A 19,229-nucleotide genomic window follows, 5' to 3' on the forward strand; every position below is an offset into this window, starting at 1 on the left:
TTTCAGACTCATGGCATTAATATTAAGGTAGACTGAGAAAGACTTCTTATAGAAGATGGAATTTTAGCTGGTACCTGAAAGAAACCTTAATTTCTTCATTTGTAAACAGTATAATAATAGCTATAGTACTTATCTCAAGGACAGGTAGGTATACAGTGGATAGAGTGCCAGTTTGGAATCAAGAGGACCTGGGATCAAATTCAGCTTGAGAAACTTATTAGCTGAGTAACCTTGAGAAAATTACTTCACCCTGTTTGCCTCAGTTTCCTCATATGAAATGAGCAGTAGAAGGAAATGTCATATCACTCCAGTATCTTTGTCAAGAAAGCCCCAAATGGGTCAATCTCCATCATATAGCTATCATAAGACTCGTGAAGAAGTGAGGTTTATAAAGAGAATTTGTCATACAAAGATTAGCTGAAGGAACTGGAATATTTATCTTGAAAAAGAGAAAACTTGGAGAGAGGCACAGAGTAATTGCTTTTAAGTATTTGAAGTATTAAGTTATCTTTAAGTTGTAATAAAAAAAATTAATTCTTCCCAGCTTTAAAAGATCAGAACAAGAAGCTACAGCTAGATAATGAGATAAATTTAAACTAAACACAAGGGTAAGAATCCGAATTTGTAGTTAGAGATCTAAAAAGTCAAATAGGAAAAAAATAAATAAAAAGTCAAATAGGCTTCTTTGGGAGTTGTGGGTTCCTCTTCAGTGGACATCTCTGTACACAGGTTGAATGTCCATTGTTGAGTATGTTGTAGTGTAGGATGGCCCTGAGGTGGCTTCCAACTCTGATGCTGTAATTTCTTGAAACTTTTTCCATTTTCATCAAGTTGAGATCATATACTGTGAGCTTCCTTAGCATTCTGACATATTTATCTATCCCTTTCCTCTTTACTCTAGTCCCTGAGAGTCTTCCTTCCTCTCACCAAAACTAACTATCCCTATATATTAATCCTTTTCACCTTCTCTAGGAGGTTGCTCCATCAATCATTTCCTTGTCTTTCTTCTCCAGTCTCTCTTGATCTACTGGATCCTTCCTTGATAAAAAAAATAATAGCTAAAACTGCTGGTTGAATGGAGAAGTGGTCTAACCATTGAGATGAACAATTTGACACTATTCTCAAAGGACTATCAAGCTATATATAGAAGCATATAAAAAAATATACTTTTAATCCAGCAATATCACTATTAGGTTTGTATCCAAAAGAATTAAAAGAAATAGGAAAATACACTATTGTACAAAAATATCTAGAGCAGCTCTTTTTGTGATGGCAAAGAACTGAATCAAGAGAATGACCATTGATTGGAGAATGATTGAACAAGTTGTGATATATGATTGTGCTATAAGGACTATTGTGCTATAAGAAATGACAAAGAGGATGGTTACAGAAAAACCTGGGAAGATATATTATCCTATACAAAGTGAAAAGTGAGCAGAATCAAGAAAATATTGTACATAGTAAAAAGCTATATGGTATTGATGATCACCTATGAAAGTCTGTGTTACTCTGAGCAGTACAATGATCCTCAAAAACTCCAAAGGACTAATAAGAAAAAAAATGTCATCTACTTCCAAAAAGAGAATTGATAAACTCCTGCTGCAGATGGAAGCATATTTTTTCACTCTTTATTTTATTTATTTTTTTCCCTCGCAACATGGCTTCAGATATATAACATATATCTTTTTTTCTTTGCCTTTTCAGTGGGTGATAATGGGACTGGAGGGAGGGAGAGAATTTGGAACTCAAAAAATTACATAAAAGTAAATAAAGTAGCTAATATTTATATAGTACATTTGTTATAGTCAAGACATTATGCTAAATGATATACAATTATTATCTCATTGAATTCTCACAGCAAGCTTGGGTAATAGGTGTTATTACTGCATCAATTTACAAAGGGATTGTTGTTGTTTGTCCTTATTCCTTTGTTTTTTTCAAAGAGGATCTCATAGGGTGATGGCTTGACTTGCAGGTAATGCACATGGCCAAGGCAATTCACAATGCTAGAATTGCATCGCCTTCTCTCTGGAGAATCCCCACAACATTTACTACGAGTTGCTCTACTGTCTGACTGGGTCAGATCATTGAAAGGCACAGTGTCTCCACAGGATCAGCTATTCATCTGGGCTTAATCTTCCCAGGGTGTGGTTTTTCAACTGGATAGACTCAACAGCTTCTGTTCAAGGGCACTCTGCAGGTGTCATGGCTCCTCACCAGACTCTACTGCTGCCAGATTTGGATCGGCAGTCATGGACAATGGGAGGTTGCTGGAGAAACTAAGACTAAAAGAAGTTAAGTGACTTGTCTAGACACACACAACCAGTTAGTGTTGGGATCTAAATTCGAACTCAGATCTTCTTAACTCCAGGACCAATACTCTAGCTGCTGGGACTCTTTGATGCCCTGGTGTCTTCCTGATGAGATTCATGGCTGCCATGAGCAAGGACCTACATCACTGGAGTTCCTTGGGGCTAATTTTTAGTTCTGCTCAGGAAGAGAAGCTGAAGTGATATTGGGACTGGAGGATAGAGTTTTCTGCTACACTGGGTTTTTTTTAAAGTCTCCTACGAAAAAAAGGGATAGAGAGAATTGGAAAGAGAGAGTAGTAGAAAGATCAGTAGCAATGATGGGGAGGTTGGTTTCCAGGAGACTTATTCTGAGCCTTGAAATGACTGAAGTCTTTTACTTGCCCCGGTTTGGTACTGATTATTAAGAGAATCTAGCAGGGAGTGACTGAATTGTGGAATTTGGGATACCTTTGGAAGACTGCTCAATTTACTGTTTTTCTCTTGTTTCCACATCAGGTAAAATAGTTAATTATTAAGTGTTTCTTGACTTTTAAATTTTTTCCTTATTGATAACTTGCATTTTTTTAAAAAATGTTTTGCTAGAAAAATATAACTTGTGTTCCAATTTAGTGTTTTTATTATAGAGAATGTGATAAGGGATTGGGGGAGGGTAGTGGTAGTGAGAGAACTCTATGGATAACTGAGGGATCACCCTCTGGATCTGGCAATTAACAGGTTACCTAAAGAATGAAAGCTTTTGGGGCAGCTAGGTGGCGCAGTGAATAGAGCACCGGCCTTGGAGCCAGGAGAATCTGGATTCAAATCCGACCTCAGACACTTGATAATTACCTAGCTGTGTGGCCTTGGGCAAGCCACTTAACCCCATTGCCTTGAAAAATCTAAAAAAAAAAAGAATGAAAGCTTTTCATTAATTTTGTATATGATCTATACTTTAAAACTTCCTAGCTTTGCACAGAAAGGAAGCTACAAAGAACTGGGAAATTTTCCCTATACTGAAACTCTCATGAACTAATATTATTACTTCCAAAGAGACAGGAAACTTTGTCTGAGAGGTCTCAGCAATTCTCTCCACTTCTCCATCCACCCCAAGGTGAGAGACAAGGAGAAAGAGAGACCTTGAGAGAAGGTCAGTAGGTGGGGATGACAATCAAGGAAAATCAATTTCACCCTGAGTAGGCCACCTATAGATGGAAATAGGTATATGCAATTCTGCCCACTGCCCACTCCCCACAAAGGTTGGGAGCTGAAAAGTGCTCTTTATTCAAACTGCTCTCCACAGTGACTTCTGTTAGGTCTCACAAAGTTGACCAAAGCTTCTCCATTCTTAAAAAGCCCTCACTGAACTCTATCATTCCTTCAAAATGCAGCCCTTTATCTCTTTATACTTTCATTGCCAAATTCCTAAATGTTCAGTCATTTCAGATTCTTCATAACCCCATTTCTTTTCTTATTTTTATGTTTTTTTGCAAGGCAATGGGGTTAAGTGGCTTGCCCACGGCCACACAGCTAGGTAATTATTAAGTTCCTGAGGCCGGATTTGAGCTCAGGTAATCCGGACTCCAAGGTCTGTGCTCTATCCACTGTGCCACCTAGCCACCCTATAACCCCATTTCTTGATAAAGATGCTAGATAGTTTGCTATTTCTTTCTCTGGAAGAGGAAATTGAGGCAAATGTAGTTATGACTTGGCCAAGGTCACACAGTTACTAAGTGACTGAAATTATATTTGAACTCAGGAAGATGAATTTTCCTGATTCCAGACTCAGTCCTCTATCCACTGGACCTTCTAGTTGCTCTTTAAATTCCTAAAAAGAATTGTCTAATTCTTTCTATTTCTACTTTCTTACCACTCATTCCCTTCTGAATTTGGCTCAAAACCACTTCTGTAAAGCTGTTCACTAAAGTAGTTTTACCATCAATTACTTATTTAGCCAACAGTCAATACTGATAACTACACACTAATGATAACCACACTTATATTAGCAGTTTGTACAAGTCTGGTAGGGCAGGCAGGCACTGGACTGCCTCATATTTTTTATGGTCACCATCCTTCAAAAACTGAACCAGGCATCGGAGTCATTAAGGAGGATAAGGGAGGATCCCCAATGCAGGGAGACAACTGCTCTCAGGACTTTAACTGGGGAGTTATGCAGATTGAGTGAACTTCCAAGGAGGGGACATTACTAAGTGATGCTGATAGAGGAAAACCTGGAAGTAACAATGGAGAACAAGGAGAATTCCAAATCTCCTGCCTCAACTTGTGATTCAGGAGAATGAATAAAAGTGTAGCTGACACTAGAAAGGGAGGTCAGAGAGGCTATATATCAAGGTAGGAGTTGGGAGATGGAAGGAATGGAAAAATAAATTATTTATGATGAAAGCAAGTTTGTTTTTATGGAGCAGGCTTTAAAGAGAGCACAGAAGAAAGCATAGGTAGCCTTAGAGCAGGACATAGGCTGTGTGCTAGGTTGAGAAGAATGCCAAGTGGGGAGTAAAGGATGGGGTTTGAATGATGATCCATGGGGTTCAGAATCACTAGGATAGGGAGATATGACTTAGTAGGAATTTATTAATCACAGAGGAATTAGTTCAGGAAGGCTTTCATTTTCCATAGAGGTCTGAATTCAGGGTGGAGTCCTCTTAGGCAGTTCAGCTGAAAGGACATTGATGTTTTAGTAAAGTGGCTGGTACAACATTATTTTTATTGATTGACTGATAATGGAGTTGGTCTTTCTTGGAAGCAGACACATGCTTTCATATGCAAGATTTTTGCTTTTAAAATAGAATCAATAATAAACAGTATTTAAGAATCAGAAAGCAATAGACCTCCCTTAAGCAGCTGAAAATTCACCAGAAGGCTTCCCTTCTCTACCCATTTCATAGCCTCCATTGAGACACAAAGTTCTAGGATACTTGGAAACTGAGTTCTCCTTTGAACAGACAAAAGAATTCCATCATAATTCACCCAGAATGCTTCATTCATATTTCCTATAGCACTGATCATTAGGTGCAAATGTAGGAACGTTGAGATCATTTTCTTGAGCATTTTTGAAATGTCCACCCAGACTCTGTGCTAAAAATAATAAAAAAATAAAATTAATTTAAAATTTCAATTTAAAAATTAATAAAAATAATAAAGAACACAAAGGAAAGCATAATAAGTTCTTGTGCTCAGAGATCACAATCTAAGGGGGAAACAATATATAAAAACTATGTGGGAGTCTCAGTTCACTCAAAGCCCAGGGGCTGGAATACAGAATCCAGTTTGAATTGGATCTCAAGAGGACTGATAATTTGTTTGATCAGTGGATAGGACCTCTGATCTCATCCAGTTAGTCACAGTTATCCACATCATGGAATGTGGTTAATGGAATAAGGAATATAATTGCCATTGTCCTTGCTTTCATTTTATATGGTCCCATTTTCCTCTCTGTCACCCAAAGCCTCTATTGCTTTGTAAGGATGGAAGGATAGCTTCAGATTGAGGGGCATTACATTTAATTGCCAAATCTGATAGCTTTTCCTTAGTCCCCATTTTTCTATGAATAATCTCTTTTTCCTAGATACTCTCTCTTCTTTTGACTCCTGTGACACTTTTCTCTCCCGAATCTCCTAATGCCTATTGATAGGAGACCAGGTTAGAATACAGTCCCATATCCCTAGGGTCAGTGCTCTGCAACCACTGCCAGCATTAGTACAATTTCAGCTTAGTTTCTAGGACCACTTATATAGTGTAAGCTCGCATTTACGACACACATGGAGGCTGACAGATGAACAAAAAAAATATGGCCAAATCTACAACTCAGTCGTGCTTGCCCCTTTATGCTAGTTACTCAGTCATGCTTGCTCCTTTATGCTAGTTATCTAATGATTTATGACATCTTTATGGAATCCAATGCAGTATTAACATTTTTATCTTAATATAATTTTATTTTTTTCTAATTATATGTAAAAATGGTTTTCAATTTTAGTTCCAAATTTTTCTCCCATCCTCCAGTCCCTCTCTCCTCCCCAAGACAGCAGTAATCTGATATAGGTTATACATAGCATTAACCTTTAGAGTAGTTCAGCAGCACCCCTTTTCAGTTAGTTATTTCAGATTCACAGACTATACATAGCAGAGTTTCCAGGAGGAAGGTCATGTAAAACCCAGCAAATGGTGATGGCCCAGGAAGTGCTCCCAAGTCTCTTTGTGGCAACCTTTTGGGAGTAAAACTACCCATAGTAAAACTACTATGATCATATATTGAATCTCCAGCTCTCCTGAGTCTGAAGGAAGTGAAAAGAAGAAGGGAGGAGATACTTTGAGAAACTGTCCTGGAAAGGAATCAGAATGCTGCTCTCTGAGATGCATGGATCTAATGTGATCTGAGTGTGACTCTGCTCATCTAACTAAATTATTTAACTATATACTTGACATTTGAGTGAATGTTAATTGCCACAGGGATCTGCCAGTGGATGAAAATGAATGATTTATAGTCATAGATATCAGGTTTGGGATATCACAGTAGGACCCACAAAATGCCTCAAAGCTGGAATAGTCTTCTGGGGTCCCATTTTTCAAGGGTATATTTTCCTGTTATGTCCACTGCCACACTATCACCCAGATACGTCGTCTGTGCTTCACCCACATGACCACACCCTAATTAAGGTCCTTATAACCTTTTTTCCCATGATGACTACCTATTTTTTGCCAAGCTTCTAATTTTTCTCCTTCTGCAATCTATTTTCCAGACAGCTACTAAAATCATTTTGCTAAGGCATGGGTAGGTCTGATCATTACATCTCCCTGGCTCAAAAAAATTCAAGTGCTTCCTCATACTTTTAGTATAAAATGCAAACCCTGCAAGCTAGAATTTAAGACCTTTTTAAAGCTGACTCCAGTCTATTAGTTGTATCTCTAAATTCCTTTGCATCTCAGTTCCTTCTTTGTTGTTGTTGAGTCATTTTTCAGTCATCTCTTTTTGTGACCCCATTTGAGGTTTTCTTGGCAAAGATACTGTAGTAGTTTGCCAGTTCCTTCTCCAGTTCATATTACAGATGAGGAAACTGAGGCAAACAGGGTCAAGAGACTTTTCCAGGGTCATACAAGTTGTGTCTGAGTTTAGATTTGAATTCAGTTTTCCTGACTCCAGGCTTGGCACTTTTTCCACTGTACTACCCAGCTGCCACCAGGACCCTTCTAGTTCTAAAATTATTATCCAAAAATCCTACAATTTGTCAGTCATTTCATATTATCCCATGACCTGCACTATCTATATTTTAGCCAAACTGGATTACAAATCATTCTCCCAAATTTCACCACGAAGGTGAATTCTTTGAGGGCAGAGACTCATTTTTCTTTGTATTGTCAGCACCAGCACAAGTGTCTGGCAAATAGAGGGTGTTTAATAAGTGTTTGTTGACTGGTTGGCTTATTGAATGACTAAACCCAGTGTTCTTCTCACTGAATTAAATTTAATTGCAACAGAGAAGCAGCTAATGATTTTTTTTTTGTGGAAAGGAGTGTCTCCATCAAAGTTATGCATTAAGAGGATTATTTAGAAGATCACTAGAGCAGCAGAATGATGAATTAAGGGGGTGTGGGGCAGAGACTGAAGGAAGAAAGATGAGTTAGGAGACTTTAACAATAGACCAGGTGAGAAAAGATGTATTGCCTGAGAAAGGGTGGTTGCTGTGGGAATGGAAGAGGGAAGCTGAATGTGATACATTGTGGAACTAGAATCCCATAGGACTTGGCAATTAGATTAGATGTGTCAAGTGAGAGAGGGGGAAGACTACAAGATGATTTCAAAGTTATGAGCCTGGATGACTGGGAGTAAGCTGGTGCTGACAGTGATAGCTGCCTAATAAATGATAAAAAAATGCATTAATAAACAACAAAGTGCTATACACATGTGAGTAATTCCTACATCTTAGAGAGTGAGGTCAGGGACCCTGCTGGGAGTGGTAATAGGCCCTGGATCCAAAGAAAGCTCTCTCTTCTTTGAGGTTGAATCATGGTCAAATTAAGAACCTAAAGCAAGAAATTTCTGTAATTTCTGTCACTTAATTCTGCCTTTCAGAAAAGTTAATTCTCTGTTAGTTCTCATGATTACTTGGTTGCTTATCCTACAGTTGTAGAGTCTATACCTCTAAATATAATTCATTCTTTTATTGTCACACTTTCATCTAATCAATAGAAGACAACAAATTACATGAATTATTTTAATATGTGTTTTTGAATGGTATTTCCATTAAATTATAACTCATATTTATAAGGCACAATTAACAGGGTTTTTTAAATGCTGACAAAATCTATATTTTTAAAGGAAAAATTAAAAAGTTCTATTAAATCTATTGTTGCTTTATTATCAAAACAAGAAGTACTTATCAAGTGAGAAAGCAGAATTTCTGAAGGACTTTTGAGGGCAGAAAAGTAGGATACAGGAAAGGATCAAGTAACAGAGAAATAATCAGAAGTAGGAAAAAGATGTACAAGAGTTAATGGGGCAGTTTATAATTTGTGGGACACTGTTTAGGCAGAAAGACCAAACAAGAATTGAGATCAAATTTAGGAAGACTAGCTTGGAGGAGAGAAGACTTAGGAAGAACATAATAGTCTATACTAGATATTCTTGTATTTGAAGGACTGTGATTTGGAAGAGGGCCCCAGAAGACTGAAGTAGGGATTTGTTCCGCTTGGCTTCAGAGGACAGAATTAGTCACAATGGAGAATTGCTATAGGGAGACAGGTTTCAGTCCTGAAGAAGGAAAAGCTTCCTAGTGATTAAAGATCTTTAAAACTAGAATGAATAGTAGATGAGTATTCCATTACTGGAGATATTCAAGCTGCTGGTGACACAGTGGGTAGAGCACTGGGTTTGGGATCAAGAAGACCTGAAGTCAAATCCTGCTTCAGACACTAACAGTTTTTTGACCCTGGGTAAGTCACTGTCTCCATTTTCTCAGCTGTAAAATGAAAATTATAATAGCACCTACCTCCTAGGGTTTTATTTGCTTGTTTGTTTGGGTTTTTTTGCAAGGCAATAAGGTTAGGTGACTTTCCCCAGGTCACACAGCTAGGTAATTATTAAGTCTTAGGGCAGATTTGAACTCAGGTCCTCCTGACCCCAAGGCTGGTGCTCTATCCACTGTACCACCTAGCTGCTCCACCTCCTAGGGTTTTTAAGAGGATCAAATAAGATAGGATTATAATAAGCACTTAGTTCTGTGCTATAGTTAAATAAATGTTATATAAATACTTAGTCCCCTCTCTTTCCTCCTCTCCCCCCTTTCAAACAAAAACAGAATTAACACTTGTCAGAAATATTAAAGAAGGGAATTCTGTCCAGGTGTTGTTTGTTGAACTTGATTATCTGGGATGATTCTGAGATTTTTAGAAGTCACATATGTTTATTTACTCTTTATCTCTGTCAACAAAGGGATCTCTGAGGAAACTTTTATGATGAACTATTATTGGCTAAGTAAATAAAAATTACTTCAAATATTCCAATGAAATTTTTCAATTCATAACTTTTATTCAATGATTGATTTTATTTTAAATAGTATTTTATTTTTCCAATTATATATAAAGACAATTTTTAGCATTTTTTTTATACAATATTGAGTTCCAAATTTTTCTCTTTCCCTCTCTTCCCTCCCCCATCTCTAAGAGGGTAAGCAATTTGATATAGGTTATAAATATGGAATCATGTAAAGCAAATCTCAATATTAGTAATATTGTGTTATTTCATGATTATTAAAGATAGAAACAAATCCAAAGCTATTATTTTAGATGGCACCCACTTGAAAATTATATATGGTTTCTTTTGCTTATAATTGTAAATTATATATTTGATTCATTCTCCTATATTGTATATTATGAACATTATGTTAGGAACCCTATGGAAATGCCCTAGTAATGGATCGACCCCTACAAGGAGTTCTAGGAAATAAAATCACTTTCATAAAATGTGGGTAGAGTATCAGTACTTGTTAATGTCAAGTCATATATAATAAATAGGAAGAGAGCAATTACTGGCTTTCAATGACTTCAAGACATCTGGCCTGGAAAAATTATCTCCTAGGGTGCTGAAAGAAGGGGTCAGTTGTAATGGATAAGCCAAGGTTAGTGAAACCTAAATGATTACTGCCAAGGGGAGAGGAGCCCCTAGAACAAGAATGTTCAGTTTTAAAAATAAACTAAGAAAAAAATAAATAAAAGGAATAGGTGGAATTTTTCAGGCTAGAAACTTAACTCCTATTTCTTGCAAAAAAATGTTTTAATATTGGTTGGCTTATGAGTAGTTAGAAAATAAGAGTTATTACTCTAACCCAATGTGACTACATCAAAAACATGCCATACTAAACTGACTACATTTCCTGTTTTGACATAGTAACTAGACCAGTAGCTCAAGGGAGTGTTGTAGACATGATATACAGGCATACTTCATTTTATTGTACTTTGTAAATATTACATTTTAATTTTTTATTTATTCACAAAATGAAAATTTGTGGTAACCCTGCATTGAGGTGCCATTTTTCCAACAGCCCATGTTCCCATTTCATCTCTATGTCACATTCTAGTAATATCTGTGATATTTCAAACCTTTTCCTTATGATTATTAAATCTGTTGTGATGATCTGAAATATTACTATTCTAATTGTTTTGGGACAACACAAACCAAGTCCACATAAGACAGCAAACTTAATTGATAAATGTTGTATATGTTCTGACTGCTTCAGCAGCCAGCTATTACCCTTCTCTGTCTCTACCTCTCCTCAGGCCTCCCTATTCCCTGATATAACAATATCAAAGAATAATACATAAACTTACTTGATAAGGCAGTGGCAGGTTTTTGAAAAAAAATGATTTCAATTTTTAAAGAAGCGGGAAAAATGCTATCAAACAGTTTCACATGTCACAGAAAATATTTTATGAAAGGAAGAGTCAATCTATGAGCAAACTTCATTGTTGTCTTATTTTAAGAAACCATTGCTGGCTCAGTCAGCAGCCATCAACATCGAGACAAGATCATCTGCCAGCAAAAAGATTATAACTCACTGAAGGCTCAGATAATGGTTAGCATTTTTAGCAATAAAGTATTTTTTAATTGAGGCATATACTTTTTTTTTTAGGTTTTTGCAAGGCAAACGGGGTTAAGTGGCTTGCCCAAGGCCACACGGCTAGGTAATTATTAAGTGTCTGAGACCGGATTTGAATCCAGATACTCCTGACTCCAAGGCCAGTGCTTTTATCCACTATGCCACCTAGCCTCCCTGGCATATACTTTTTAAAGACAGACCAAATAGACAGACTTAACAGGCCAAATAATAGTATAGATGTAACTTTTAGTTGCACTTGGAAACCAAAGAGTTTATGTGGCTCACTTTATTGCAATATTTGCTTTATTGCAATGACTGCAACTAGACCTACACTATCTCCAAGGTATATCTGTAACTTGATTCCCCAAAAAGCTGAGCACTAGCCCTAGGGAGAGTTTTAAAAGAAGAAGGTCTAAGGGTAAAGGCCATATTGATGATTAGTACATAGAAAGAAAGGTTAGGCTTTATCAGATCTTCACATTTTGTTACCAAATATCACCTGCTGGTGCTTGCGGGCATTGATGCACTCTGGTGCCTCACTGATACTGGAGGAACTGAAACCAATTTAAGGCCAAAACCATATCCAATAGTCCTATTTCCTATCGATCAGACCATGGGATGGAAAAATTCTGGGAAAGGCAAGTGAGTAGGACACACATCAGACCACTCACTGTAATATGCATAATTGTACAACTCACATTCCCAATCATTTGGTTGATTGTGTGGTCCTCTTTGATACCAAAAGACTAGTAGTGGGAGATTTCAGTAAAGCATTTGAAAAATTTCTCATGCTATTCTTGAGGATATGATAGAAAGAGAAGTACTGGATTATAGTATAGTTAATCAATTCAAAAGTGTTTGAAAGATTTGACAGAAATAGTAATGAACAAGGAAATCAGTATTTCTTAAGTATTTACTATATCCTAGGAATTGTGCTAAAGAACTGAGATAAGTCATTGATGGGTTAGAAAGTCTAGTGAAGTGGCCCAGAGATCTGGTACTTTTCAAACTTTTTGTCATTGATTTGTTTAAAGGCATAGAAGATTTATTTGTCGAGTTTGTAAATGACATGGAGTTAGGACAAAAATGTCATACTGCTCTTTAAAGCACTCTACAAATATTATTTCATTTTATTCTCACAATAACTCTGGGAGGAAGATGCTTGAGTTATCCACATTTTAACAGATAAGGAAATTGAGGCAGACAGAAATTCATTACTTTATCCATTATGCTACCTAACTGTATGAATATGACAAAATTGGATTTCAAAGAGATCATGCTAACACAGAGACCACAAATAATAAAATGAAATTTAATAGGGATAAATAAAGAATTCTAATTGAATTCACAAACACTATCTTCACAAGGGCTAGACAACAATTTCTGTAAAAAGATTAGGGATGTGTAATAGAATGTCAAATCTATAAGAGTCAATAGTGGCAGCTAGAAAAGTAATTATATATGAAAACTTGGGCTGCATTATGAGTGTTCAGAATGAGGAAAATGAGACTCACCATCCAAAATGAAAGACAGTCAACATTCCAAATAAAATATTGGTTTGATGGAAAGAACACTGGTCCTAGGGTCAGGGATCCTGGGTTGAAATCTCCCCTCTAACTCTGGTACAAACATTCCTGAATGGACATCAGTTTCCTCATATGTAAAATGGGGATTAGATGACCTCTGAGGTCCTTTCTAGCTTTAAATCTCAGATCCAAAGAAATTAAAATCAAGAAATGCCTTTGATTCATTCTATTATTTTAAGGTAAATTTTTCCACAGGCAAAAGTCCATAAGTAAGATGTTTTAATAGGGCCCACAGGTGTGCTGGGGAGGTGGTGCTTCTAAATAACATGCAAGAACCAGTTGTTAATTTTTCAACATAAATATTTGCATCAGAAATCAGGAAGGCTTGGTGTGTTGTTTTATTTATTGTCTAGCCTTAAGAAAAATTTAAAATGTGTGTGCATACATCTTCCCCCCAGAAAGAATGGTTGTTAAACATATACCAACACACCTCTGTATTGCTCTATAAATATTGCATGAGTTCAACAAGAGAACTGTAGAAGTCTCAGAGAATGGAATCATAACTGGGAGGTCTGGTGACAATAGGCTAATAATAATAAGCAGGATTTTTTATAGCCCTTTAAAGTTGCTCAGTGGATAGAGCACTGGGCCTGGAGTCATTCTTTCTCTTATTTGAACCTCACAATACCATTGGTAGAGTCCCTCTATGGTGGTCCTAAAGCAATAGTTAGAGAAACAATTAGAGGAGATATTATAGAGGGGGTTCCTTGTGAGAACTGGATTGGGTCACATGACCTCTAAAGCTCTTGCCTCAACTCAAGATTTTGTTGTTGTGGTTTTATATGATGCCATTTTGGGTTTTCTTGGCAAAAGTACTAGAGTGATTTGTTGTTTCATTTTCCATATCATTTCACAGATGAGGAAACAGAGTTAAGTGATTTGCCCAGGGTCACACAGCTAGTTTATGTTGGAAACCAGATATGAACTCCTGGCCTCCTGACTCCAAGGTTGGCACTCTATCCATCATGCCAAGATTCTAAGGTCCAGAGGCCTGGATAGAAATTCAGAGAATCTGATTTCCAGTTCTGACTCTTCTGGTAACTTATAATCTAATCTTGATGAGGCCATCTCTAGTCAGTCTAATGTATATCTTGCTACTGGAGCCAGATGGCTCTGGAGGAGATGAATGAGGCTGGTGACTTTGCACAGCCCTGCCTCACTGAAATTCAATTCACTTGCAAGTTATGACATCATCTTCCTGATGGCATGGTCTTCTTTGAGAAGGCAGGATAAACAATGAAGTAGTATAACCTTAAGAAAGTCACTTACTTTTTTATCTCAATTTCCTAATCTTTATAATATAAAGGTTACTCTTTGATGATCTCTCAAGTCCCTAAATCTGATGATCTCCTTTGAAAGAGAACTTTTCTCTCTAGTGTTTCTTGTGAAGTGAGCCATTACTATTGTAAATGTTAGGTACTCTGGGAATACCTGTGTGATTTCAGTAAAGATGGTCTGGATTCTTCTGAGCACTTCAGATTTGTAGGGAATTTGGAACTCTGTGGGTGCTCCCCAGAGTTTCCTCTCTCCTTCCAAGGACATGAGCACTCCTTAAGAGTCTTTTTTTCATTCTAGGGGATGGCCCTTTTCTCTGAGTAATGCGCCCCTGTGACATTAAAGAGGAAACAGAGAAGGGGAGGGAGGACGACCAGCTTATCCACCAATAGCCTGCTCTTTTGGCACAAAAGCACATTCTTATCTTTCCATCCCATAATGAGAAGGCAGATGGGAATTGTTGCTTGAACTCCCTGGGCGGGGATATTTGTGTCCAGGGCAGCTGGAAATATTCAGCCTTCCCCCTCCACTTTACTCACTGGAGAAGTTGCTTGTGGCCGGATTTTTCCCGTGATTTCTTCCCTCTCCAGCCAGGTCCTGCCTGAGACAACTTTTCACATGATGTCAGACTATGAAGGGCTCCCTGTGGGTGAGTGCCAAGTTTATATTTACCCTGTGGCCCCCAGGCCTTCCCGGGCTCAGGTTGCAAAGTCTAACACCCATGCTGGCTTGGGGGTCTGAGCAGTGAATTGAAGGGGGACCAAGGTGTCCCAGAAAACAAATGGGCACAGGGGCAAGGAAGCATAGATCCTGCAAGGTTATTTCTGTGTGTGTGTGTGTGTGTGTGTGTGTGTGTGTGTGTGTGTGTGTGTAGTTACAGTTTGTCAGTACAGGGCACTATTCAGGCCCTGGGACTGTCAATGTCGAGACAGAAGAAGCTGTTTGAACCTGTTCATGAGGGAAATAGGCTGGGTTCTTGGTGGGTCTGATTGGGGTCAGAAGGGGGTTGTTTTATCTAGGAGGCTGGGAGTGACCTCCTGAGCAAACACTGGCCTCACATTTGGGATGGTAACTTCTCAGAGCCTCCAAACTGTCATCAAAGGAAACTTTGATTTAAACCTCTCCCCCGCTGCTAGCTGAGTGGGTACTCTATTTTGAGACTATGTCTACATATTCAAAGGTGAGTAGAGAACTGAGGGCAGTATCAGAATCAATCCAGCCCCCTCCCCACTTCTGCCTGAAATACTCAGGTAAATGAGACAAACTTGGGGTGGATTTACACTTTGTGTTTGCTTGTTATCTGAATTATTCCAGATAATAGCCTCAATTACCTAATTTATCTTTACATGTAAGAATTGGACTATATATTATCTGAAATATCTGAAATAGAGTATATTATCTGAAAGAAAGTATAAACTCACATAAGAAAACTTTAAGATTTATATCCAGTTTAAGGACTTTTTTTTTAAATTGGACCTCTTCAATATAAGGGGCTTCCAATTGTGAAATAACCTCTATAATGCATATTAGTATCTTTTCTGCACTGTATAGTAAAAGCTCTTTATTTGAAGTCCACAAATTCCTAGGGATGAACAGTTTTTAAAAAGGGGTCCATGAACTTGGTGGGAAACTAGTGTATCCTTGTTTCAATATAATTGATTTCCTTTGTAATCCTTTGTATTTTTTCACACATTTGAAAACTTTTTTTTTTCTGAGAAAGGACCCTTAAATTCAACCAGATTAACAAAGGAGTTCATGAGAGAAATGGTTAAAAATTCCTGATTCAGTCTTAAAGATTTGCCTGAGACGGTCCCAAACCCAAGTCTTCCCCACTCTGGGACTATTTTCTCTAGCTCATATAGCATGCTAATCCTAAGGGCAAGTCTTGTCTCCTTTTTACAGATGAGGAAACTGTCTCAGAGAGGCATTCCTCATTCAAGTTGGATGGCTAGCAAGGGCCAGGCCAAGACATGAACCCAGGTCTTCTGACTGCAAGTCCAGTAGCCTTTCCAGTTACCATCCTGTCTCGCAATGACAAGAATTCATGTAATATCATAGAAACCCCTGAAAGGGATGTCACAGAGAAAAAGTAGTCATCCAGCCTCTGATTATATACCTACATGGTGAGAAGTTCATTAGCTTTCAAGACATCTCAGTCCATTTTTAGACAATTTGATTGTTAGGAAAATTGTCTATATTTTAAGCTGAAAGTTTTTCCCTGTAACATTCCTGCTTTAATTCTAATTGTGCCTTCTGAAGACAAGAAGAATAAATTAAATCCTTCTACCCTGGGACATCCTTTCAAAGCTCAAAGACAGCCATCTCCTTTTTTTTAAAGAGTTGTCTCTTTTTTTAAGAACCCCCCCCCCCCCAAACCCCCCAAAAGCATTCAACCAGTGAGTCAGTTCCTAAGGAGACACGCTCACCTCAGCCCAGGAGCACTTTAAGAGGTGTTTTCCCTGCCAGCATCCTCCTTTTAGAACGTACAGTAGATACACTTACTACAGCTGTAAGATACAGAGTGACAGAGACAGGTTGCTTGTGTTAAGCCCAAGAACAACTACAAAAAACAAACCTAAGCACCAGAACCTCGTGGGCACAGCCAGCCTGCCTTCCCTCTAGGAACAGATCGATAGCATTGTATTGAGAATGACAACGTTCAGACATGTCCTTTTTTGGTTTTATCTCTCATCGAGCTGACCTAGCAGTGGAGAAACTCTCTTGTCTTTTTTTGCAGGAGACTTGGCTCAGGACTCCAGTAGCTCTGGGCTCTTGTTAATAAGCACTATGTTGAGAGGGATATTTCAGGAGTCCTGGACAATATTTAGCCTGCATCTGATATGAAGAATGAAATGGATATCAAGTGCGGGCAGCATCATCTACCCTGTCTAGTGGCTCTGAGTTTCTCTGTCCTGTTTAAACAGGGGGACTAGAGAAGGCGATGGGGTAGCAAACACTATAGTGTAATGTAAAGAACAGTGTCTTAGAAACCAGGAATCCTTTCTACTATTCCTGGTCCTGCCACAAATTTGCTGCATGATGCTGGGCAAATCACTTTCTATCTCTGGGCCTTGGTTTTCCAGTTAATAAAATGAGATCCCTTCTCACTTGAACACACTGTCCCCAAATCTTTGGAGCAGTTTTAATCCAGTTAGTTGGTTTAAAATTGCCCTAAGACTTTTGGGACATCTGGTGTTACATGGTTCTGTGATTCATACTGGTTTCTGTTATAGACACATCCTATAAACAGTGAAATTTGTTTATTTTAAAGGGAGAAAGATTACAAAGGACATATATGTCTCAGTTTGTTGTTCTAATGCTCATTGGAGGACTCCTTTGGAGGAAAAATAATTGGTTCCTGAGAGGATTATCACATGAAGCATAATTTGTTGCTGAATTCATCTAATTCTTAAAGAGGGAGTCTTTTCTTTATTGTGGGGCTAGGAAGTTTAAAAAAATTGCTTGTCATATTGATCATTTTATATTCTCTCTCCCAATCATTATGAGCCTTTAAAACTGAAGTGCTTTGTCAGTCTGTCAGGAAGAAATGAGGATTTTGAAGCTATAAGCCCAACTGGAGGAAAGGCTACTGAGATTTGCTGAATTGAATAGCACAAATAGTGTCATGAGGAAACCAGCACATGTGTAGGTAGAGAGGTCACTTTGAGGTGTAGGCATAAGACAATGTTCACAGAATAATAGAATTCTAGAGTTGGAAAGGAACGAACAGAAGACATCTTCCTGAAGGACCTGCTTATGTTTATGTCCCTGTGCTGGCCAGATGGGCTACAAAGTGAAATAAGGCACTTTTCCTGACTCCTAGTAGTTTACTAGACAGCTAGGTTGCTCAGTGGATAGAGTACTAGACCTAGAGTCAGGAAGCCTTGAGTCCAATTTGGTCCCATTAGTGGTAAGTCCCTGGGCAGCTCACTTGTCTCAGTTTCTCAATGTGTAAAATAAGCTGGAGATGGATATGGCAAAGCATAGGATGTGACTGAATGGAATCCTTTTCCATTAAAACAATGACCTTCTGTAGCACGAACCCAGTCACGAGCTCTGAGTTCAATTTTGCTTTCAAGTTCTACTACGTCCTGTGGGACCTTGAATTAATCATTCCATCTCTGGCTCCCAGTTTCCTTTTGTAAATGAAATGGGTGAACTATAAATGACCTCTGATGCCCCACCCCCAGCTGATGTTCTATGTGCTATGATACTAAATAGTCATTATAGTCATTTATCTCTGGCATTCTATGGTTGTCATTTATTCTACTACGTTAATAAAAAGGAGAAAAAGCAATTATAGTGTGGTTAACTTTCCCCTAAAAAGCAAAAGCAACTCTTGAATGATTGATTCAATGACATGAGGACTTTAGATCTGAATGGTTAAATGGTATCTTCTCGGTCAGGTTAGTCATTTACATGAACACATTAGACAAAGTAATTTATAGTCCAAATGTTCTAATAAGTACAAATGTTTAAAAAAAACAAAAAAGAGAAATATTTGCATGTTTACCTGTTGAAGGAACTTAGAAAAAGACTAAGATTTGTTTTTCCCTGTGTGTTTTTTTCTGCTTAGGTTTTTATTTAATGTTGGTCCAAAGGTTATTGAGTGACAGTCTGAGTGTTTTTTTGAATTCTGAATGGTAGAGAGAATCTGAAAAAAGGAATCTAATGAGAAACAGGTGCAATGCAGAATAAATCAGATCTAGAAGAGAACTCAGAGATCCTCTAGTCCAGTGATTATCAGACTTTTGGTTTCAGGACCCCTCATCATTGTTACAGATTATTGAGGAACCCTCCCCAAGAAGCTTTTACTTATGTGGGTTATATCTATTACTATTTGACAGTAATTAGAAAATAAATTCTCTTTATAATAATTTCAACCTCATGGATCCCTTGAAAGGGTTTTGGGGACCTTTCAGAGGTTCCCCACCCTTTGAGAACCACTGTTCTTGTTCAAGTCCTGTATT

The 19,229-nt window shown here is 37.9% G+C and overlaps 1 protein-coding gene across 1 annotated transcript in view; it reads left to right on the top strand.

Annotated features, from left to right (window-relative positions):
- The first annotated feature begins 14,654 nt into the window (after positions 1-14,654).
- The window catches only part of EML1 (EMAP like 1), a 311,896-nt gene continuing 307,321 nt past the window's right edge, over positions 14,655-19,229 (top strand). Inside the window, exon 1 of the mRNA XM_074213065.1 lies at positions 14,655-14,908. Coding sequence (XP_074069166.1) covers positions 14,878-14,908 — 31 coding nt within the window. The 5' untranslated portion in view covers positions 14,655-14,877. The remainder of the gene's footprint in view (positions 14,909-19,229) is intronic.

Source organism: Macrotis lagotis, chromosome 1 (genome assembly GCF_037893015.1).
Source record: "Macrotis lagotis isolate mMagLag1 chromosome 1, bilby.v1.9.chrom.fasta, whole genome shotgun sequence".
Classification (NCBI taxonomy): domain Eukaryota; kingdom Metazoa; phylum Chordata; class Mammalia; order Peramelemorphia; family Peramelidae; genus Macrotis; species Macrotis lagotis.